Source organism: Coregonus lavaretus (genome assembly GCF_964263955.1).
Source record: "Coregonus lavaretus genome assembly, chromosome: 11".
NCBI classification, from domain to species: Eukaryota; Metazoa; Chordata; class Actinopteri; order Salmoniformes; family Salmonidae; genus Coregonus; species Coregonus lavaretus.
The window spans coordinates 45,465,229-45,489,732 of record NC_139998.1 but is presented as its reverse complement, the minus strand read 5'-3'; the positions used below and the strand labels follow the sequence as shown (position 1 = coordinate 45,489,732).

General features: G+C 42.2%; 1 protein-coding gene and 1 pseudogene across 2 annotated transcripts in view; both read left to right on the top strand.

The window, feature by feature from the left end:
* The first annotated feature begins 5,126 nt into the window (after positions 1 to 5,126).
* Positions 5,127 to 6,653, top strand: LOC311136969 (NADH dehydrogenase [ubiquinone] 1 alpha subcomplex subunit 7-like). Its single transcript, XM_084171305.1, has 4 exons — positions 5,127 to 5,193; positions 5,419 to 5,468; positions 5,635 to 5,769; positions 6,518 to 6,653. The coding sequence occupies exons 1-4, from the start codon at positions 5,143 to 5,145 to the stop codon at positions 6,606 to 6,608; spliced, it is 327 nt and encodes a 108-aa protein (XP_084027431.1). The 5' UTR covers positions 5,127 to 5,142; the 3' UTR covers positions 6,609 to 6,653.
* Positions 6,654 to 9,110: 2,457 nt separating this feature from the next.
* Positions 9,111 to 24,504, top strand: part of LOC311137556 (low-density lipoprotein receptor-related protein 8-like) — a 31,118-nt pseudogene continuing 15,724 nt past the window's right edge. Inside the window, exons 1-10 of the transcript in view lie at positions 9,111 to 9,157; positions 10,719 to 10,789; positions 11,241 to 11,357; positions 11,748 to 12,124; positions 13,265 to 13,300; positions 19,941 to 20,024; positions 20,785 to 20,908; positions 21,772 to 21,943; positions 22,077 to 22,370; positions 23,557 to 23,696. The product of the transcript in view is annotated as a low-density lipoprotein receptor-related protein 8-like (transcript). The remainder of the gene's footprint in view (positions 9,158 to 10,718; positions 10,790 to 11,240; positions 11,358 to 11,747; positions 12,125 to 13,264; positions 13,301 to 19,940; positions 20,025 to 20,784; positions 20,909 to 21,771; positions 21,944 to 22,076; positions 22,371 to 23,556; positions 23,697 to 24,504) is intronic.

Here is a 24,504-nt window from a genome sequence, read left to right as displayed (position 1 = left end):
GCCTAGGCTAGATATTGCAAAAATCAGATACACAGACTACATGTAGGCGCTAATTTCTTTTGTTGAAAGATTGTCTAAACAGGTGGTGGAAGTGCGCACTCCTGCTGTTGAAACCACGGACGAGAACAGAGACATCCTGGTGGGAGACTGGGTGAGAGTAAAGGTGCATTCCAGGAAGTGGACGGAGCCAAGGTGGGAGGGACCCTTTCAGGTGAAAGAGGTATCAAGTCACTCGCTGAGGGTAAACACGAGTAAGAAGGACGTGTGGTACCACAGAACACATTGTGCCAAAGATATAGCTCCAGGAAGAACTCTAGATCAAGTACAACATGACTTGGCTGCAGAAGGGGAGGATGTTATGGTTAGTAGTGGGGCTGGCCCTATGGGGAACAGTGACTTCCAGTCAGTATCATAATATAGTCATTACCTTACAGGAAGGGGAATCTCAAGTGATGTCCCTAGAACCATGTAAGATCTGGTCATGGAGGAATAGGGCTAGTGGAATTGGGGACACTGGTTGCAATTGGAACCAGAAGGAAAACTGTAACAAAATGTATCCCCATGTGTTAAAGAGAGGTACTTATCTGTGTGATGGAAAGTGGTGTCCATATTGGGACTATATGATCACAAATGTTGGCACCTTCTGGGAATGGCGTAGAGGCTATCCATATGCATTAGGAGATGCTTCTAAAGCAGCTAGGTTTTCAATGTGCAGGGGTCAAAAGGGAGTGCATATAAAGGCGATGAAATCCTACTAACCATCCAAGACATTAAACTTACAGACGCAGGTGTGTACACCTTAGCAGCAGTACGATCCGGACCAGACACCATGGGTATGTTCACCATCGCGGTCACACCCAAACCTGCAGCTGGGGAGAGACAGACCCAGTTGAACCACATCACCACTCCAGGACCAGCTCAGCTTCAACCCACTAAGGTACCAAACCCTGTTCAGGTGATTAATGTTAGGGATATAACGGACAGCGACCAATTGGGGACAGAAACTGGCTATGAAGGGAAAGAAAATATGTGGTTGGCATACATGAGGTATACGGCTAGGACACTGGTCAGGCAGAATTGTGTTATCTGTGGGCATGCAAGACCTGGGTTGGCAACCCACCCATTCGCCTTAGGAGAAGGGGAAGGATGGCAGTGCATATTGGAAGAGTTCTACCATTCACTGCCAAACACCACCCTGTGCAAAGCCCTAAGTTTGATTTTCCCTGAGGTTCCCCCACAAAAGGCACCTGCGGGAGTTCAGGCTTATGGAGGTAATTACAGTTGCATTACTGGAACAGGTAAGGGTGTTAACTATGGTAGGCTACCACCAGGGGACTGTGCTGTGAATGTAACTATGAACAGCACTTGGCCAGTAGAGGGTAAAACCCAGACAAAGGGGGTGGCTGATGTGTGGTGGATCTGTGGGCCAAATAGAAAACTAACCCCGATTCTAAAGGGGGACTGGCAGGGCACGTGTGCATTAGCTAGTTTGATTGTACCACTGACCATTATTGATGTTTCCTCAGACCAACTTTTGGGGATCGCCCAGCTAGCCCCAGACAAAGAGAGAATGAGGCGGGGGAGACGTAGTGCCCCATGGTCAGCAGGAGAGGAGATCCACTCTAACCTGTTGGGGGTGCCTGTGGGAGTACCATTACAGTTCCAGGCACTCAACAGGAATGATGGGTTGTGGCATTTGTTGCCAATCATAGGACCTGCTATAGATGCTGCTAAACAGCGATCTTGGATAAATTACATCTATTATAACCAACAGCGATTTGTTAACTACACACGCACTGCCCTGACTGGAATGTCCGAACAACTAGAGGCCACCTCTAGGGTGGCTAGGCAAAATAGACTAGCACTTGACATGTTGCTTGCTAACCAAGGGGGTGTGTGTAAGATGTTTGGGGAACAATGCTGTAAGTTTATTCCTAACAATACTAGCCCTGACGGGAGCATCACAAAGGCCCTTGTTGGCCTGGATAAGTTGTCAGCAGAAATGAAGAGCATGGCTGGAGTGGAGAGTGGTGGGCTGTTCTCCTGGTTAAGTGACTGGTTCGGTAAGTATTCTTCTATGGTAGTTACTGGATTTCTGACCCTAGTGATTGTGTTTTTGCTGTTAATGTGTTGTGCTGCTTGCATCATCCCCTGTCTCAGGAAGTCAGTGGTAGGAGTGGTGCAGGCGTCAGGTATGATGCCGTTGTTACCGGCCCAGGATGATGCGGATGACTCTGCTACTGACTCTGAGACCAAGCTGGATGATCCATGGTTTGCCTAAAAAAAAATATTTTCAGTTCTTGCTCATTTATTACCTTATGTTTTTACTAACCACTGTGATTGTTTATTCCTCCTGATGTGAAGGTAAAGGATTCCTGGGTGGCTGGTAGCCAACTCAGTACATGTTAGGTGTAGGGGAGAAATAGAGGGTTAAAATTATTATTTTTCTTTTATTATTATTTTTTGATGTGATTTAATTTCCATATCCTGTTATTCTCAGGGTTGTTTATATTCTGTTCAAACTGTTATTTGGAGTGACACCATAAATGGTGTCAACAGAGGGAATCCTAAATTTTCCCTTTAAAATTTTTTGAATCACACTCTAGAGGGTGTCTAAAGGGTGTCAAAATGTACTTCCCCGTTTGTGTTTTATGTTTTAATATTCTTGTGTTTTGTGTTCTATTAATCCTGTGTTTTATGACTTATTATTCAAGTTAACCATTTTGTTTGTATTGTATTTTAATGAATGACCCCCTGTGTTTTTCTTATTTTGGGTTCACACCCAGTGGGTGTGAAAAGGGGGATTGTGGGGATCTATTTTCTCATAACTGATGGGATGACTAACTTAGAAAGAATGCATTAATGATTAAAGCATAAAAAGTCTGTACTGTACTGATATAAATTGTTTCACCTAACAAGCTGTGATTAATGTGAGGAGCTGTTTTAGGGAGTAGGGGAAGATAAGAACTTGTGTCTCCAAATACTAGACTACACTGCTTCTTTGTGATCTGTGAACCGTCCTTGAACGTAGGTACTTAGGGTACAGTGGAACGGTGTCTATGGGAGCTGGCTCTACAGGTTGTTATGATAACAATTTATGCCTGGCAACAGTGTGCAACAGTGGAGCGCCAAGGGCCTGGGACCAGCCGGTGCGGCAACGGATTGGCTGAGTAAGTCTAAACCACGCTCAGTCTCTCCTCTGATAGGCCCAGCAGGAAGCGGGAACTATCTCTGTCAGAGTATTTTATGAAGAACTCATAACAATGGATCAGTTCTCTGTCTGCCCTGCGTGGTATTACAGTGAGCCCGTATACGAACTCTCATACTTACCATTTAAACATTTGCATTAATAAATACTAGACTAACTTGGATACTGTGTAATGACCTCTTTTGTCCCAAATACCAGATTTGAATTGACGCAACTTGACAGCAGCTTTTTGGCACATCAGCTGCTTACTCATTTTAGCCAGCTCCCTCAGTTGCTGAACCTGCCATTGAGAGCCTTGACCAAAATGAAGATGACCCACTCTTTCTGTGAGCCAGCACAGCCTGTGTGTGTGTGGAGTGGGGTCTGAAAAAAGAAAAAAAAAATCACCTGAATTAGGGCCAGACTAATTACCATCATTTTCTCACATTGCCATTGACAATTTATTCTATTGTCTCTTTAGATTGTTAATTGTATACAAAAAATTTTTTAGGGTTAAACATGTTCATGTTTTACTGTGACTTGTTCTAGGCTCCTAAGTGGACCATAAGGTTAAAAACCAAACCAAACTTAAGAAAACTAAACTAAAAAAATAATAATAATACAAAAAATAATAATAATAACTAAGTAACTCTGCCAGAGTGTCTCTTTTGGGTCACTTTTGCCGGTCCCAAGACCGGATAAAGGAGGAGGGTTGGAATTATGACATTAAAGAAAACAAGAATCGACAGAAGAAAGTTAATTTGTAGTTCTAAACATATTTAGGGTGTTTTTTACTCACTTTTTGTCTCTCCACGACGTTATTCCTCTCTCCTACAGCATCCATCACAATTATATGCACATGGCCAATTATGCAAATTATTGCCGTCAGCATGTCATGAGCAGTTAATACCGACCCAACACTTGGGGAAACCCAGCTTCAGTTTGAGCACCAAATTAATGTAAGCCTCACCAGCTAGCTAGCAACCAATTTATTTTAGTTTCACTGTGATCATTCTAAAAGAAAAAACGAGCCCACTAATTGTTATTTTTACCTTTCCATAAACGATCTGGTATGTGTTGCTTGATATGAGCAAGTTAACCCAAATGTATCAAAGTAAGAATAGGTAATGCATCCACTAATAGTTAGTGGCTACAGCCTAGCCAGTGATCTAGCTAGCTACAGTTCAGTAGTTAGCTATCCTCCTAAATGTTGTGGTCAGTGGATAAACTAAGTTGAAGAGTTGAAAATATTTATCTGAACTAACTAGTCGCCAGTTATTTTTGCCCGTGGTGTAATCATGTCTAACCAGAGTTAGCTGTGACCATGAGCTCCCAAGTGTATTGTAGATAGCTGTGTCTTTTGGCGTTTACGATTAACTAGTTAGCTAGCCAGTGTGAGCCAGCATGCTAGCTAGCCAGCTACATTGCAGTCAGAAGCGATGGTCATTGGATAAACTAGCTAGGAGCTGAACATATGTCTGAAAACGAACTAGGTGTTGTTGTTGGTCCTCTGTAGCTCAATTGGTAGAGCATGGCGCTTGAAACGCCAGGGTAGTGGGTTCGATCCCCGGGACCACCCATACGTAAAAATGTATGCATACATGACTGTAAGTCGCTTTGGATAAAAGCGTCTGCTAAATGGCATATTAAATATTATATTATAGCCAATGGTGGAGTAATATGTAACCCGCTGGCTTCTGAGCTCCCGAGTCCAGCTAACGCGTTAGCCAGCGTCGCAAATGAGCATTTCGCTAGCTAACGTTAGCTGTTTTATAATTTTTATGTGAAGTCACGCGCTCAAGAAAGCTCAACCAATCACCTGACGGGTTCTATGGAAGGAAATTTCGCCTATGGCAGCACATTCTGATTTCACATATCACTCCAGAACGGTAGGTGTCAGTAATGCCCATTGCTTGTCATGAAAAGGAAAATAAAGGATTCTGCCCTTGACAACAATGGCAACTGCTACAAAAATTATCCAGAGGCTCAGAAATATTTTATCGGGGGTAAGCCATAGCTAGATCTCTTCACATTGTGTATTTAGTGCAAGTGTCATGAATGTAAAGTTAGCTAATTTATTTCAAGTTGCCAACACATTTGAAGAGTTTACAGCCTGTCGAACTGGTTCTAAGGACACATAGCTTATTAGTTGTGTGACATTGCATGTTGGCAGTGGAAGATTCTTTAAAAACAAGTTATTACACTTAATTCACCTGATCAAATTTCCACAGCATGATCTGCAAGCAAAGCTCCAGATGCGTTACGATGAGATTGCAAAGAGGTAAGTGGCAACTCATTCATGTATTGAATGTTTGATGATAGCTAAGAATCTATTTAGGCAGAACGTTTTCAGCTGGTTTTGCATGACGATCAAATGGGAGGGGAGGAAAGGATGGTGTTTGTACACTTTGTAAATTCCACAATCTTTGTTACAATCTTTTGTGCAGGACCCAACCACCACCCAAACTTCCTGTTGGGCCCAGCCACAAGTTTGCCTTCAATTACTATAATGGCAGAGATGGGCGTAGAGAGTCTGCACCAGCCATGATCGTGATGTCCTGTCAAAAGGCCTTGACTGCTGGGTAAGTGGGACATAATAAAGGCTATGACAGTGGAACAAGTGTTGGGATTCCTTCTCTGGCAAGCTGGGTGGAAGTTGAGAGTGCATATGACTACTTTTCTGTACAGTTTCCAGGCAGAGTCAAAGCAGTCCCGCGTAGATTAGACTGCATTAGTCTCTTGTGAAAAATGCCTCACTCACAGGACTACTCACTGACACTCCAACACACACACACACACACACTTCATTGGCTCACACACACATTCATACTGACTACACACACTCGCATACAATCATCATATATGCTGCTGCTACTCTGTTATCATATATCCTGATGCGTAGTCGTCTTACCACTATACATATCTAACCCTCCCACTTCAGTATCCCTCCACATTGTAAATATGGTATTTGCACTGACCCTGTATATCACTTACTTACTTTCTGTTCTTCTTATTTCTATTTCTCGTGTGTTTTTGTTCTATTTTACTTTATTTTATAGGACTACGGATATTGATTACTGCATTGTTGGTAAAGAGCTTGCAAGAAAGGCCTTTCACTGTAATTGTGCGCTTGACAATACAACTTAACTTGCCTATGCAGACACTTACATCTGTAAATGGCCAATCAAGCAATATATTTGGAATATAGTAAATATTTTTGACAGTATTATACAATATCGGTGTATATTTGATTTAGCTAGAGAATTTACTTTATACTGTATCTTCTGAGTGATGTACCAACATTTAACTTATGCTTTAATTTCCTTACAGCCAAGCTCTGGAGGTGCCAGCAAAGCATCCAGTCACACCTGGTAATGTTCCCAGGGAGCTAACGCTGTCTACAGACCAGCCATTCCTCTGAACAACAACAAATGGTTTCTTTTTCCTGACTTTCTGTAGGTCTGACAGCAGAGCACAATGTTGCTATCCCTATAGTTGAAATCTTGTAAAATATAAAATTGTTAATAAATTATGTAATGTTAGAAGAAATGTTTTCTAATGACCAATTATTCATGTTACTAGCATATTTACTTTGTGAGTCAATCATAGTTTTGGGTACCTGATTAAAGGTAGACTCAGCGATATTGCGTAGATGCAGAAAGTATACAGCATAGTGGGTCAACTTCCGCAACAACTAAGAGCGTTGAAGCGCGATGCTCAACTTCTCCGCTGTTTTGGTGCCCTGGCTACCACGCTGTGAACAGCGTTAAGCTATTTTTTTTATTTGACCTTTATTTAACCAGGTAAGCCAGTTGAGAACAAGTTCTCATTTACAACTGCGACCTGGCCAAGATAAAGCAAAGCAGTGCGATAAAAACAAAAACAACACAGAGTTACATATGGAATAAACAAAAACAAAACGTACAGTCAATAACACAATAGAAAATCTATATACAGTGTGTGCAAATATAGTAAGTTATGGAGGTAAGGCAATAAATAGGCCATAGTGCAAAATAATTACAATTTAGTATTAACACTGGAGTGATAGATGTGCAGAAGATGATGTGCAAATAGAGATACTGGGGTGCAAATGAGCAAAATAAATAACAATGTAAATAACAATATGGGGATGAGGTAGTTGGGTGGGCTATTTACAGATGGGCTGTGTACAGGTGCAGTGATTGATAAGCTGCTCTGACAACTGATGCTTAAAGTTAGTGAGGGAGATAAGAGTCTCCAGCTTCAGAGATTTTTGCAGTTCATTCCATTCATTGGCAGCAGAGAACTGGAAGGAATGGCGGCCAAAGGAGGTGTTGGCTTTGGGGATGACCAGTGAGGTATACCTGCTGGAGTGCATACTACGGGTGGGTGTTGCTATTGTGACCAATGAGCTAAGATAAGGAGGGGATTTGCCTAGCAGTGATTTATAGATGACCTGGAGCCAGTGGGTTTGGCAACAAATATGTAGTGCGGGCCAGCCAATGAGAGCATACAGGTCACAATGGTGGGTAGTACATGGGGCTTTGGTGACAAAACGGATGGCACTGTGATAGACTACATCCAATTTGCTGAGTAGAGTGTTGGAGGCTATTTTGTCGGTAGGATAGTCAGTTTTACAAGGGCATGTTTGGCAGCATGAGTGAAGGAGGCTTTGTTGCGAAATAGGAAGCCGATTCTAGATTTAACTTTGGATTGGAGATGCTTAATGCGAGTCTGGAAGGAGAGTTTACAGTCTAACCAGACACCTAGGTATTTGTAGTTGTCCACATATTCTAAGTTAGACCCGCCGAGAGTAGTGATTCTAGTCTAGCGGGCGGGTGCAAGCAGCGTTCGATTGAAGAGCATGCATTTAGTTTTACTAGTGTTTAAGAGCAGTTGGAGGCTACAGAAGGAGTGTTGTATGGCATTGAAGCTCGTTTGGAGGTTTGTTAACACAGTGTCCAATGAAGGGCCAGATGTATACAAAATGGTGTCGTCTGCGTAGAGGTGGATCTGAGAGTCATCAGCAGCAAGAGCGACATCATTGATATACACAGAGAATAGAGTCGGCCCGAGAATTAAACCCTGTGGCACCCCCATAGTGACTGCCAGAGGTCCAGACAACAGGCCCTCCGATTTGACACATTGAACTCTATCTGAGAAGTAGTTGGTGAACCAGGCGAGGCAGTCATTTGAGAAACCAAGGCAATTTAGTCTGCCAATAAGAATGCGGTGATTGACAGAGTCGAAAGCCATGGCCAGGTCGATGAAGACGGCTGCACAGTAATGTATTTATAATTTGCAAATAAATTCATTAAAAATCCTACAATGTCATTTTCTGGAAAAAAAAATCTCATTTTGTCTGTCATAGTTGACGTGTACCTATGATGAAAATTACAGGCCTCTCTCATCTTTTTAAGTGGGAGAACTTGCACAATTGGTGGCTGACTAAATACTTTTTTTCCCCACTGTAAAGCGTTGTTTTCCCAAAGCAATCACTTTCGCATGTGAAAACGGAATCCTACTATACTGAACAAAAATATAAACGCAACATGAAACAATTTCAAAGCTTTTACTGAGTTCATATAAGGAAATCAGTCAATTGAAATAAATTCATTAGGCTCTAATCTATGGATTTAATGTGACTGGGCAGAGGTGCAGCCATGGGTGGGCCTTGGAGGGCATAGGTCCACCCACTTGGCAGCCAGGCCCACCCACTGGGGAGCCAAGCCCACCCAATCAGAATGAGTTTTTCCCCACAAAAGGGCTTTATTATAGACACAAATATTCCGCATGTCACGATGACACTCACTGGTCTTATTCAATGAGAGAAGTGGAAAAATTTGAAATGGACAAGATGGCGGTGTACACATTGTTGGATTACTTAATGGAGCAAAGTATTTATTTTAATAGCATTTTCTAAATTCAAATGGCATTTTAGAAGATGCATGTTTGGTCAATCGAGAACAAAGCTGGTTTCACCAAGTTCAGGTTGGAAGAAAATTATTTGTGCTACGCCAAACCGTACCTTTCCTGTAACTGCTAATGGAGCATCACATTAGCCCATTACAATCTGCTAGTGATTTGATTTATTAGGAGCCCCATTAGCCGATGCCAATGGCGACAGCAAGTCTTACTGGGGTCTGACATATAACGAACAAGATATCAGTTACACATACATGTCAGTACATACAGTGCATTCAGAAAGTATTCAGACCCCTTCACTTTTTCCACATTTTGTTACGTTACGGCCTTATTCTAAAATGGATTAAATTAACAAAGTACTTCAGCAAAGGCCTGAATACTTATGTAAATGTAATATAGCAGTTTTCTTTTTTTTATGTGCAAAAATGTCAACCTGTTTTTGCTTTGTCATTATGGGGTATTGTGTGTAGATTGATTGAGGGGGGGGGGGGGGGGGAACAATTTAATCAATTTTAGAATAAGGCTGTAAGGTGAAAAAGTGAAGGGGTCTGAATACTTTCCGAATGCATTGTACACACAACAAGTGAAGTGAGGTGTTGCTTTATTTGTTTTTTGAAACCAGGTTTGCTGTGCTATGTAATATGGAAGGGAGTTCCATGCACTCATGGCTCTGTATAATACTGTACGTTTCCTTGAATTTGTTCTGGACCTGGGGACTGTAAAAAGACCCCTGGTGGCATGTCTGGTGGGGTAAGTGTGTGTCAGTGCTGTGTGTAAGTTGATTTCCAACACATTCATGTTTCTTGTAAAAACAAGAAGTGACGCAGTCAGTCTTTCCTCAACTCTTAGCCAAGAGAGACTGGCATGCATAGTATTCATATTAGGCCTCTGATTACAATGAAGAGCAAGACAGGCCGCTCTGTTCTGGACCAGCTGCAGGTTAACTAGGTCTTTCTTTGCAGTACTTGACCATATGACTGGACAATAATCAAGATAAGCTAAAACTAGAGCCTGCAGGACTTTGGAGTGTGGTGTCAAAAAAGCAGAGCATCCCTTTTGTTACGGACGGGAGAGCCCCATCTTTACAACCATTGAATATATGTTTTGACCATGACAGTTTACAATCTAAGTAATTTAGTCTCCTCAACTTTATTCAACAGCCACAACATTCATTACCAGATTCAGCTGAGTTCTAGAATTTAGGGAAGGATTTATACCAAATACAATTCTCATAGTTTTAGAGATGTTTATTACTGGTTACCCATTCCAAAACAGACTGCAACTCTTTGTTAACGGTTTCAGTGACTTCATTGGCTGTGGTTGCTGATGTGTATATGGTTGAATCATCAGCATACATGGACACACATGCTTTGTTAAATGCCAGTGGCAGGTCATTGGTAAAACTAAAAAAGAGTAGAGGGCCTAGAGAGCTGCCCTGTGGTATGCCACACTTTACATGTTTGACATTTAGAGAAGCTTCCATTTAAAGAAAACCCACAAGTTCTATTAGACTGCCATATCGTGGATTCAGAGCTGAAGTTGAAAAGCCATAACATAAGTTTTCTCAACAACAGGTTATGCAGTAATATGTCAAACATTTTAATGCAAGTATTTTCATAACATGGAGGTGCATCCCCGGCCTCCGGGTGTGTGACGGGGACAGCGATTGTGAGGATGGCAGTGATTCCGCTGCAGGGAGTGACAGTGGTTTTCCCTGGTTAAAGACCAGTGGATCATAGGGGAGGCTGAATTCTCCAGTACAGCGTGTACCTGTAATAATTTGATAGCGTCCAGTAGCAGGGATGTCAAAGTCCAGTGTTTGAGTTTGCTGATTTTAATACTTGGCCATATCAGTTGTGACATTTCTGCTGGAGCATACTGTAGGTCTGTACACCTGTGTCATCATCGTGTGATCTGGATCGGGTTCACTAGACACCAAACAGACAAACGGGGAGAGGCTGCCTGAACTTGTCCAATAAGAAATTATATTTTTTGTTTTCCATTCCAAAACATTTTGTTACGTTTTGCTACAGTACACTATGAATATGATCCAGATCACATTTATATAAAATGTATTGAGAGAAGGTAATAATTGCATATGACAATTTTGTAATTTTGTGAAAATATTCTTATTTTGGCTGTGTTTCAGGGGAGTGGACCTGCCCAGGGTTTCTGTGTACAGATGGAGGTTGCGTTGCCCAGAGTGCTCTTTGTGACAGCACCGCGGACTGTCGTGACTGCTCTGACGAGTTAGATCTTACCACAGGTAATACCTCTGCCACCTGGGTTGGGCTCAAGTTACACATGGAACGAATTGCTCAACATCATTGTATGAACAAAGTGCACATTTCTTCATCCATCCGATTTTAACAGAGCCTCTTTCACAATCTTAAATACTATGGGCCACATTCACTAAGCTGATGCACAAATGCAACATTTGCTTAAATTCCAGAGGGATTAAAGCATAACAGTAACCAGAAAAGGTTTACAAAAGAAAAATGACCCCATGGGAAAGTTAGTCAGTTTAATGTGATAGTTTATTTGTATTCCCCTCTGAAAATAATAGGTGCAAACTTTGTAAAAACGTAGGAAAGCTGTCCCTTTATTTAAAGTACATGACCACTAATTGCCTTCTATGGGCTTTCATCTTTCCCAGGTTTGTTCCAATGTAAGAAGGATGAGTTTGCCTGTGGCAGTAGGCGATGTGTATCCCTCCGCTTTCACTGTGATGGCACTGACGACTGTGGCGATGGCAGTGACGAGGCCTCCTGTCAGAAGAACTGTACAGCCGACTCCTTCCTCTGTGAGCGGACTGGAAGCTGCGTTGCCAGGGCCAAGCTGTGTGACCGCTGGCCCGACTGCCCCGTTAGGCAGGACGTGGGTGCCGACGCATGTCCCTCCGTCCTGACCCGGGCCCCTCACACTTGCTTCAGCTCGGAGTTCAGTTGTGGGGACGGCCAGTGTGTGTGCCTCACTCCTGGAGGTGTGACCAATCGCCTGACTGTGCTGACACAAGCGACGAGGACGACTGTGGTGAGAACTATTGACACGTTATTACATCTATATCATTAGGCAGAAAACTGAAGAATATGGACTGAAACAGGGACCCCCTGGACTTGTCTAATTTGAACACAACCATGCTCTGCTGCTCTCCTCCTCCTAGACCAGCAGAGGGCGAAATAACTTCACTCCTCAAGTTATAGCCTACTTGTTCCATTGTATTGACAGACAGTGGACCTATGATTATTTCCTTTAATTATGGTTTCAGTAATCAAAGAAATAGTAAGGATTCAGTGTTTGGTGTATATAGCACATGCTATAGTAGAACACTGATCTCTTTAATGTTGCAACTAATAGTCTTGAGGTGGTTTGTTGCCCATAAAAATGCCCATGTAATGCTTTTGATATTCTCTAACTAAGGGCTGGTGTCCCAGACACCGACTAGCCGATGTTTTTGATCTGTGTGCTATAAAAGTACAAACAAGCTCTGTTTAACATCCTGTAATGCATTTCCTGATAGACAGTAGTCAGCTTTCCATTTGCGTTTGTTTGTGATAACGGAAATTACCTATCCAATCTTTAAATATGGGTGTGTCTAGCTGCTGTTTTGTTTGGCATGGTACACCCTGCTTGGCTAAATATGACATTTGAAGGCAAACTGTTGGTTGACTAATTTGAATGACGCATGCACATTTCTAAAGTAATTTCTTGGCATTCTCTCAACCAGCTTCGAGGTAGTCACCTGGAATGCATTTCAATTAACAGGTGTGCCTTGTTAAAAGTTAATTTGTGGAATTTATTTCCTTAATGCGTTTGAGCCAATCAGTTGTGTTGTGACAAGATAGGGTTGGTATACGGAAGATGGCCCTATTTGGTAAAAGACCAAGTCCATATTATGGCAAGAACAGCATAAAGGCCCCGTGTAGCTCAGTTGGTAGAGCATGGAGCTTGCAACGCCAGGGTTGTGGGTTCGTTTCCAACGGGGGGCCAGTATGAAAATGTATGCACTCACTAACTGTAAGTCGCTCTGGATAAGAGCGTCTGCTAATGACTAAAATGTAAATGTAATTACAATGGACAATTGTCATCCAACTTGTTTATAACTATGCTACAGACTGATTGGTCCTGTATTCACTCTTCCCTGTCAGTGACCCTGTATCTTTCCCTATGTAGATCAGAATGAGTGTCTGGTGAACAATGGCGGCTGTTGTAAATAGAAAGACTCACTTATTCAATAGGGAGTGGGTGTAGGGAGAGAGAGTTTTTACGTGTATTAAAAGTTGAATTGGATAGCTTTAGAAGTATTCTAGAAAGGTCTATGAAAATATGTTACAAGGTCCCCGCGCCTTCCCCGTTGTGTAGGAAGGAGCAAGGGGAGGGGTGAGAGACAGTTCAAATGATAGGAATATCATTAAATGTATGCTTATCAACGATAGCAAGTATTTGTTTTATTAATTAGGGCCTAATCAGAGAGAACAGTTAAAGAAATTGAATAGCGAACTGAAATGGCGATAGAGCTGTGAAAATTGAGTTGAGAACAAAGGAGAATAATTTATGGCTCTGGTTAGCAGGAGAAAAAATAAATGCTTGACTGACTGGAAGGCAGTGCTTTGATAAATTCTAATTGTTATTACTTTATTCGATAGGTTGGTTAACACCAGTGGTGTATGCAAATAGTTGGTGAATTCTAGAACGATAATTTATTTTCGTTACGGGGACCAGGGGATGCAAGTAGCTTTAGCTATTATGCTGAGGGAATAGCACCAACCTATAGTGGGTTCTAGATTTGTTAAATAAACAAACGTATATTTTAAACTAAAGTAATGCAATAGGCTACAATTATAACATTATCAGAAAAAGGCACAATTTAATGGGAAATAGTTATTACAATTATTATTAATAGTTATTACAGTTATTATCATTGATCCAGTAATGATAGAAGGATAGTAGAGGAAAGGCAAGGGATTAAATCTCATTTAGGGAAAGAAGAAGAGTATGAAGATATATTAGGGAGAAAATACCATTAACTGAGGGATATAAAACGTTTAGCTGAAAATGAAAACAGGAATAATTTACCTTACACCCTAATATAGACATTGCATTACTTTTGATGTAACCGTGATTGTATTGGCTAAAAAATGAAATATGACATTTACAGGGGGGACAGGAACAATAGAAGGGGAGACAGATTTTCCTAGGGGGTTGATCAAATAATTGATAATGGATCATTTGAGATGAGATCACATGTAGCAGAGTTAGGGTAATCAATTAAATAATCATTGTATACTCTAGGAATTTTAAATGTTTTTATGGATTAGTTATGAGGAATTAGATTGATACAAACAATTATTGATGGGTTAGGACTGGGGATATCTGTATCATGTTTTGTGTGTACTACCATCTTTAGATTACTGATGGTAATTGAAGGTTAACAAAATGTATAACCAGGAGAAAGATATTAGCTTATCTCATTGGAATGTTGCCCAGGGCTAGGGGGAGCAGTAGTGAAGTTAGGCAGTATTTAGGTCATAAAAGTGAGCTACCAAATCAAGTGAGGCCTGGCTATTTGTGGTTGTTGTTTTTCAAATAAAAAACAACACACCTAGCATGATGTTTTATAAAGCCTTGTTGTTTCAATTTTGGGGGGTATTCAGCAGGTCAAGGGTGATAGGTCTTGGAGGAACACGCACAGTGAATTCTATGGATTTTTTTCTCTCTTTTTTTTTGGTTTTGGCTCAGTTTGGGGTATATATGATTTCTTATGAGGATGAATGTCATGAGGACTTAATGAACACTTGGGATAAGTAACATTTATGAAATATTTGGAATAATGGTAATGTTTGGTATACTATGGGATGGAACAGTTCGTTGAATAATTTCAATTGCCTCTGAACTCTGTTTTAACTTTCTGGTGTTAATTAATCATCCACACTAGTAAATTCTAAAGGCATGAGAGGAGGACTTTAAGATAGTTTATTTTACTAAATTGAGGGTAATTTATAATACTGTGAAAAGTGTGAAGAAGATTATAATTTGGTAATAATATATATGATTTGAACCATAAAATAACAGAAGAGAGAGAGAGAGAGAGAGAGCTTTCCCTGAATGAGGGATACCTGTTGCTAGTCAATTGTACTAATCTTGGATTACTTTTACGGGATAGAAGTAAATTGAGGTATTATCAAATGTTGTCATTTAAATTTCATTTTTAGTATGCTTTAATAAACAACAAGTTGGTATTTGAAACTAAATTAATGCAATGAGCTGCAGTAATCAGAGGAAGGCACAATCTAATGCGAAACAGATATTACCTAGATCATTTATTTAGTAATGAGATCCGGAAGATAGGAGCAATAAAGAAGCAAGGGACAGTCTCAAAAATAAATACAGTGGGGAAAAAAAGTATTTAGTCAGCCACTATTTGTGCAAGTTCTCCCACTTAAAAAGATGAGAGAGGCCTGTAATTTTCATCATAGGTACACGTCAACTATGAAAGACAAATTGAGGAAAAAAAATCCAGAAAATCACATTGTAGGATTTTTTATGAATTTATTTGCAAATTATGGTGGAAAATAAGTATTTGGTCACCTACAAACAAGCAAGATTTCTGGCTCTCACAGACTTGTAACTTCTTCTTTAAGAGGCTCCTCTGTCCTCCACTCGTTACCTGTATTAATGGCATCTGTTTGAACTTGTTATCAGTATAAAAGACACCTGTCCACAACCTCAAACAGTCACACTCCAAACTCCACTATGGCCAAGACCAAAGAGCTGTCAAAGGACACCAGAAACAAAATTGTAGACCTGCACCAGGCTGGGAAGACTGAATCTGCAATAGGTAAGCAGCTTGGTTTGAAGAAATCAACTGTGGGAGCAATTATTAGGAAATGGAAGACATACAAGACCACTGATAATCTCCCTCGATCTGGGGCTCCACGCAAGATCTCACCCCGTAGGGTCAAAATGATCACAAGAACGGTGAGCAAAAATCCCAGAACCACACGGGGGGACCTAGTGAATGACCTGCAGAGAGCTGGGACCAAAGTAACAAAGCCTACCATCAGTAACACACTACGCCGCCAGGGACTCAAATCCTGCAGTGCAAAACGTGTCCGCCTGCTTAAGCCAGTACATGTCCAGGGCTGTCTGAAGTTTGCTAGAGTGCATTTGGATGATCCAGAAGAGGATTGGGAGAATGTCATATGGTCAGATGAAACCAAAATAGAACTTTTTGGTAAAAACTCAAAACATCATGCTTTGGGGCTGTTTTTCTGCAAAGGGACCAGGACGACTGATCCGTGTAAAGGAACGAATGAATGGGGCCATGTATCGTGAGATTTTGAGTGAAAACCTCCTTCCATCAGCAAGGGCATTGAAGATGAAACGTGGCTGGGTCTTTCAGCATGACAATGATCCCAAACACACCGCCCGGGCAATGAAGGAGTGGCTTCGTAAGAAGCATTTCAAGGTCCTGGAGTGGCCTAGCCAGTCTCCTGATCTCAACCCCATAGAAAATCTTTGGAGGGAGTTGAATGTCTGTGTTGCCCAGCGACAGCCCCAAAACATCACTGCTCTAGAGGAGATCTGCATGGAGGAATGGGCCAAAATACCAGCAACAGTGTGTGAAAACCTTGTGAAGACTTACAGAAAATGTTTGACCTGTGTCATTGCCAACAAAGGGTATATAACAAAGTATTGAGAAACTTTTGTTATTGACCAAATACTTATTTTCCACCATAATTTGCAAATAAATTCATTAAAAATCCTACAATGTGATTTTCTGGAATTTTTTTTCTCATTTTGTCTGTCATAGTTGACGTGTACCTATGATGAAAATTACAGGCCTCTCTCATCTTTTTAAGTGGGAGAACTTGCACAATTGGTGGCTGACTAAATACTTTTTTTCCCCACTGTAAGGGATGGCATTTGGATGATAAATTACCAATATTACCTAAGTGATTGTTTAGGTAGGTGGTAATATTGACACATGGGCAAATCATGTGTCAAAAGGGGGATGGTAGGATTAAATAATAAATATATACGAAGGAGAGGACAAAATACTTTTAAATATATATATATATATATATATATATATATATATATATATATATATATTTTTTTAGATGCATGCAGTCAGAAATAGAAATTGAGAGCTGAACATGTGTGAAGATAGTTTATTAACCACACCTGTATGTCAGAGGTTTTGTGCCCCACAGGTGAACTAAAGGAGAAGGTGACCCACTCTATATAACCTGGAGACTGGGTGTGGAACCAATCGTTGAGGAAAAAGGATTGAAAGCAGTCACACTGGGAGGGACCATACCAAGTCCTATTGGTAACTGCCTTCGCTATAACAATAGCTGAGAGAGCCACTTGGGTCAACGTTACCCACTGCAAAAAGGTAGGCCCACATACCAACACCGTTGAACACACACAGAGTTAAAGAGAAGAACTGCACCATTAGGGTTCGGGGGTAAACTCTGTTAACGAAGATCTCCTACCCCGACCTATCATCACTGTAGTGTGTTCTCAGGGTGTGAGTATGGGGTAATACCAAGCAGAAAGACAGGACAGGAGAGGGTTGGTGGTTTTTGGGAATATGGATAACTTGGGTTGCAAAATGGTCTTGATATGTCAAGATCCACCACCAATTATGCTATGCCCTTACCATTGTTAAGAAGTAAAAGAGAAGAGAAGCGACCCGACATACTGACCGTCAAGGACGAGTGGCCTACAAAATGGGAGTCAGAGAAGGGCAGACTGTCAGATTCAAAATAAGGGTTGGGGACGTAGCCAATGGGTGGGGTACATGTCAATAAGCAAATTGGGATTATAAAATCCTATTATATTTGTGTTCGGCCCCCACGGCGGATTGTTCCTAGACTCAAGTGTTTAAATACACTTGGGGATGGGCATATGAGACCGAGGGGGACTGAACATCCAGATGGGGGGTAAAGAGAAATAAAGACATCACCAATTATCAATTGGAGACTTAAGTTCGGAAGCACAGGAGAGAATTCTGAACCTTACAGCCCCTGTAACTGATGTGTGGTGGACGTGTGCCAGTAAAGGCAGTGTAAGGCAGAGAATTCCAAAAGGGTGGCTAGATACATGCGCCCTGGTTATACTGGTTCAAATAGTTAGAATTAGTCACCAGGAACCAAGGATTAAACAGATGTAGGAGGAGTTTTAACAAAAAGGAGAATAGCCCTATTTAGATGGATGCGATTGGGATACCAAGGGGGGTATCGGATTGATACCGAGCTATGAAACAAATGGGGGAAGGGTTTACTACCACGTTCTTTTGGTGGGTGACAATAAACAAAATTGTGAATTGGATTAATTATATCTATTACGACCAACAACGATTTATTGGCTGGACTAGGGATGCAACGGAAGGTATCTTGTGAACAATTATCCGCCTTCTCACTCCTATGACTTAGTAAAAAGAGGTTGGCTCTAGATCAGGCAGAAAGGGGTGGTGTCTATAGAATGGTAAGCCATTGTTGTACGTTTATCACTAACAATACCAGTCCTGACGGGAGTATCTCTAAAGCCCTGGTTTAGATAAACTATCAGCTGAAATGAAGAGCATGGCTGGAATGGAGGGAAACGGACTGTTCTCCTGGTTGGGGGAGTGGTTTGGTAAGTTCGCATCATTGGTGGTTACTGGATTTCTGACCCTAGTAGTTGTGTTTCTAATATTAATGTGCTGTACTGCCTGTGTAATTCCTTGTCTGAGAAAGTCTGTTACAGATGTCGTGCATACGGCTGGGATGATGCCCCTCCTAGGGGCTCAAGAAGGAGATGCAGACACTGAGATGGGGTTGACAAAGGATGACCCTTGGTTTGCTATTGTTGAGGTGGTGGAGTGACACCCTAGAGCGTGTCTAAAGGGGGCCAAAATGTATTAATCTTTGTGTTTTATTAATCTTTGTGTTTTATGTTTTATTAATCCTGTGTTTTATGCTTTATTAATCAAGTTAACTATTGTGAATGTTTGTATTTCCTTATGTGAAGGTTTGAAGTTCCTGGGTGGCTGGTAGCCAACCTAGTACAAGTTGGGTGTAGATGGAAGGACTGAAGGCTTTTTTATTATCATTATTGCCTATTAATAAAAGTGTGATTATTTTTGTTTGTATTGTATTTTAATGAGTGACACCCTAGAGGGTGTCAAAAGGGGGAATCCTACATTTCCCTGAAATTTCTTATTTTGTGTTCACACCCAGTAGGTGTGAAAAGGGGGATTGTGGGAAATTATTCTCTTATATTTTGATGTGCTGTTAGCTTAATAAGAAAGCATTAATGATTAAACATAATAGGTTTGTGCTGTACTGATATAGACTGTTTAACATAACAAGCTGTGATTAATGTGAGGAGCTGTTAGGGAGTAGGGGGAGATAAGGCTTGTGTCTCACACAGACACAAACACTGCCTCTTTGTTAGAACGCTCAAGGACATGTGTTCTGCTACAAAGATGTCTGAGGTTGCTGACTCTGGACAAGTTGCAAAACAACTAAACACCTGGCAACAGTGAAGCGCCAAGGGACTGGGACCAGCCTGTGCGCCAACGATAGGCTGAGTAAGTCTAAACCACGCTCAGTCTCTACTCTGATAGGCCAGCAGGGAACGGGAACTATCTCTGTCAGAGTATTTAAAGAAGAACTTATAACAATGGACCAGTTCTCTGACTGCCCTGTGTGGTATTTCAGTGGACCCGTATATACGAACATCATATTTACCATTGAAGTGTTTTGCATTAATTAAAATACTAGTCTATTTTAGGAGACGTGTATTGACCTCTTTTTGTTCCAATACCAGATTTGAATTGACGCAAATTAACACTGTTCTCACCTGTGTGTAGACCTGCTGATGGGCTTCCTCTGTGACTGTCCCGATGGCATGAGGCTGGTGCACTTCACCCAATGTGAGGGTGAGTGGCATCTCCGAGAGTCATTGATAGGGCCCAGAGTTTTTCCGGACCTCAAAGTTAAATTCAGAGACCAACAGTCGGTCCCAGGTCATGTGTTCATGAAAAACGAATTGCCCAAGTCATTTGGCGCACCAGCGCACTACAATGAATCTGTGATAATTGGTTGATTTAATGACTCGAATTAAGACCAATTAGTGGGGCCTCCCGAGTGGCGCAGTGGTCTAAGGCACTGCATCGCAGTGCTAGCTGTGCCACTAGAGATCCTGGTTCGAGTCCAGGCTCTGTCGCAGCCAGCCGCGACCGGGAGACCCATGGGGCGGCGCAGCCAGCGTCGTCCAGGTTAGGGGATGGTTTGGCCGGCAGGGATGTTCTTGTCCCATCACGCACTAGCGACTCCTGTGGCGGGCCGGGCGCAGTGCACGCTGACACGGTCGCCAGGTTTACGGTGTTTCCTCCGACACATTGGTGCGGCTGGCTTCCGGTTTAAGCGGGCATTGTGTCAAGAAGCAGTGCGGCTCGGCTCGGTTGGGTTGTGTTTCGGAGGACGCACGGCTCTCAACCTTCGCCTCTCACGAGTCCGTACGGGAGTTGCAGCGATGGGACAAAACTGTAACTACCAATTGGATAACACGAAATTGGGGAGAAAAAGGGGTCAAAAAAATTAAATACTAATTAGTGGAAAAAATATCAGAGAGTGAAAAGTGAATCCATTCAGACATATCCTATTGAAATGATTAAGAAATACCCATTCTTTTCTCAGAAAGACACGTGCCTCAACACTGACGTCTGTGATCAGCTATGTGTACATGTCAACAGGACTTTCTCCTGCGACTGCCATGAGGGCTACCTGATGAGCCCAAGGACAGGGGAGTGCAAGGCTAAAGGTGAGGGCAAATGCTACTAGGGGAGTGCGCCGCTAAATACAGCAGGTTACTGATCTCATATGTTTGCACTTCCACAGTGATATGAATGGCGTGAGTACTTTATGACCTGAGAGTGTTGACGAGGCAAATGGGTAAGGCAGATTTCATTTATGACATGGTGCTGTTTTTGTTGTAAAACGTCTTGTACGTATAGGAAAAACCCTACCCTACCCAAAGAGCTGTCAACACCACCTCCACACCCACATATGGTATTCTTGTTTGCACCAGGACATAGGGTACAATAAGATGTTTGAATATGTTCCTTTTGGAACTCGTTCCTGTCAAATTGTAACCCAGCGCAAACATTTATCAGCCCACCCGCCCAAAGTGGGGAATTTGCACCACTTGAAAGCTTCCTTTATCTAACAGGATTTTATGTGAATGTCAATGACTTACTGCAAGTATCTATTTTCTGTCCTTGTGAATGTGTGCGGAACAGAGGGCTTGAACAAGGGGTGTGTTGAGCGAAGCAGCATTTCTTGTGATCAGAGTAATTAAAGATGGAGCTTACTATTTCTCTAGTGAATAGGAAGGATAAGAAATCCAAACATGTTGTTCTCCAACACTTAGAATTTTTGCAACCAGGAAATGGCAGAGCAATTTCTGTATAGTACAACTTTAAAAGAATAGAAAAACATGCACACTGCTCTTGCTAGTACCGTAAGCAAATAAACAAAAGTAATATTGGCAAGAGCAGTGTACAAGTTTATTTTGATGTGCATATCTGTCTACCTTCATTGATGCCCTTCTCGTCAATGTGCTTGTTGATGTAATTGTGTTCTTCCTGGGTGAGTGGCTGGGACTGATTTTGAGTGTACCTCCAGGAGATGTGGCTCAGCTGGTGTTGAGCAGTTCTGAGGGGGTACGCCGGGTCAACACTGCCGGTATGGAGTACAGGGAGATAGCTGCTCACTTATTGGGACCAGGGCCTATGGCTGCCTTCACTGCAAACCGCACTCTCTACTGGGCAAGGCCCGGACAAGGATCTATCTACAGGTACACACCTCGGAGTTCAAAAACACTTTCTGAATCTGTCCCTTATTAATAGCATTATTAATGTTCACCACAGGTATTTTGCTCTGTGAAATAGGCCTAGATGTTAGTTCCCTTTTGATTATCTATCCTGTAGGATCTTCATGGATGGGAAGCCCCTGGATCCTGTCCTGCTGTTGAAAAGCCATGGTGCTGTCCTGGGTCTGGCTGTCGACTGGATCCATGAGCATCTCTACTGGACCAGCGCTGGCACTCACTCCATCGACGTGGCCCGTCTGGACGTCTCTGCACAACGCCTGCTGATGGGAGGGCTGGCCATGCCCACTGGAGTGGCTGTGGAACCCTTGTTGGGGTAGGCTGGATTGGAGGTTCTCAATATTGGTCTTGGAGACCTACTGTATATTCACCCAGGTTTTCATTTCAACTCATTGTGCTTAAAAAAAAGCCTAAACTAAATAATCATATTCTAAACATTATTTGTAAGAAATATTAGAAAGAAATTTTCAATATGGATTCTTCTTCTAAAGTTGATTCAGCTGCGGGATCGGGGCACCACCAGTGCAGAGCTTGCTCAGGAATGGCAGCAGGCAGGTGTGAGTGCATCTGCACGCACAGTGAGGCGAAGACTTTTGGAGGATGGCCTGGTGTCAAGAAGGGCAGCAAAGAAGCAACTTCTCTCCAGGAAAAACATCAGGGACCGACTGATATTCTGCAAAAGGTACAGGGATTGGACTGCTGAGGACTGGGGTAAAGTCATTTTCACTGATGAATCCCCTTTCCGATTGTTTGGGGCATCCGGAAAAAAGGTTGTCCGGAGAAGACAAGGTGAGCGCTACCATCAGTCCTGTGTCATGCCAACAGTAAAGCATCCTGAGACCATTCATGTGTGGGGTTGCTTCTCAGCCAAGGGAGTGGGCTCACTCACAATTTTGCCTAAGAACACAGCCATGAATAAAGAATGGTACCAAAACATCCTCAGAGAGCAACTTCTCCCAACCATCCAAGAACAGTTTGGTGACGAACAATGCCTTTTCCAGCATGATGGAGCACCTTGCCATAAGGCAAAAGTGACAACTAAGTGGCTCGGGGAACAAAACATCAACATTTTGGGTCTATGGCCAGGAAACTCCCCAGACCTTAATCCCATTGAGAACTTGTGGTCAATCCTCAAGAGGCGGGTAGACAAACAAAACCCCACAAATTCTGACAAACTCCAAGCATTGATTATGCAAGAATGGGCTGCCATCAGTCAGGATGTGGCCCAGAAGTTAATTGACACCATGCCAGGGCGGATTGCAGAGGTCTTGAATAAGAAGGGTCAACACTGCAAATATTGACTCTTTGCATCAACTTAATGTAATTGTCAATAAAAGCCTTTGACACTTATGGAATGCTTGTAATTATACTTCAGTATACCATATTAACAGCTGACAAAAATATCTAAAAACACTGAAGCAGCAAATTTTGTGAAGACCAATACTTGTGTCATTCTCAACTTTTGACCACGACTGTAGTTAGCAAAATGTAGTTTCATTTGGGATTTACAAAGACTGGTTTGATAAGTACCACTAAAAAGTCACAATTGTGCAGAGTTGAATAGTGTGTTTTTCCGACAGACATGCCTCGACGACTCCTGTACTGGGTTGACTCAAGGATGCGCACCATCTCGAGGGTTGGGTTCGACGGGCAGCATCGCAAAACCGTGGTGGAGTCCAATGGATACCTGGACAGGCCCTTCGGATTGGCAGTCATTGAGGTATAGACATCCAAATAACACTAAGGCCTTATTCCAATCTGGAGACCGACCCCTGTTCCCTTTCCTTTAGTCTTTGAAGACCCATGATCACAGATCTGAGAAGACTGAAGTTGGAGGAAATAGTACAAATGACTTACTCTCCATTACTTTAATGTTGCTTACACCTCAAGGGCAGACTGAAGTAGAGCATGTTTCTGATTTGGAATTCAGCCCCGATTTTAATTATTCCATATTTGGCCGTAAAGTGACCAACACAAAAGTTTGATAGTACCTACTGTTCCATACACTCTCCTGCTCACTGCTCCCTCACTTCTCTCTCTGTGTTTTACTGGAGTGAACAGGCCGTCCACTTCGTCAGTATACTACTGTGTTTACTGGAGTGAACAGGCCGTCCACTTCGTCAGTATACTACTGTGTTTACTGGAGTGAACAGGCCGTCCACTTCGTCAGTATACTACTGTGTTTACTGGAGTGAACAGGCCGTCCACTTCGTCAGTATACTACTGTGTTTACTGGAGTGAACAGGCCGTCCACTTCGTCAGTATACTACTGTGTTTACTGGAGTGAACAGGCCGTCCACTTCGTCAGTATACTACTGTGTTTACTGGAGTGAACAGGCCGTCCACTTCGTCAGTATACTACTGTGTTTACTGGAGTGAACAGGCCGTCCACTTCGTCAGTATACTACTGTGTTTACTGGAGTGAACAGGCCGTCCACTTCGTCAGTATACTACTGTGTTTACTGGAGTGAACAGGCCGTCCACTTCGTCAGTATACTACTGTGTTTACTGGAGTGAACAGGCCGTCC

What these genes read in the sequence shown, in the direction of transcription:
- LOC311136969 (XM_084171305.1), top strand. Translation starts at nt 5,143, where the DNA reads ATGGCAACTGCTACAAAAATTATCCAGAGGCTCAGAAATATTTTATCG. An exon ending in TCAGAAATATTTTATCGGGG is followed by an intron (nt 5,194 to 5,418) that starts GTAAGCCATAGC and finishes AAATTTCCACAG; the next exon opens with CATGATCTGCAAGCAAAGCT. An exon ending in TACGATGAGATTGCAAAGAG is followed by an intron (nt 5,469 to 5,634) that starts GTAAGTGGCAAC and finishes TCTTTTGTGCAG; the next exon opens with GACCCAACCACCACCCAAAC.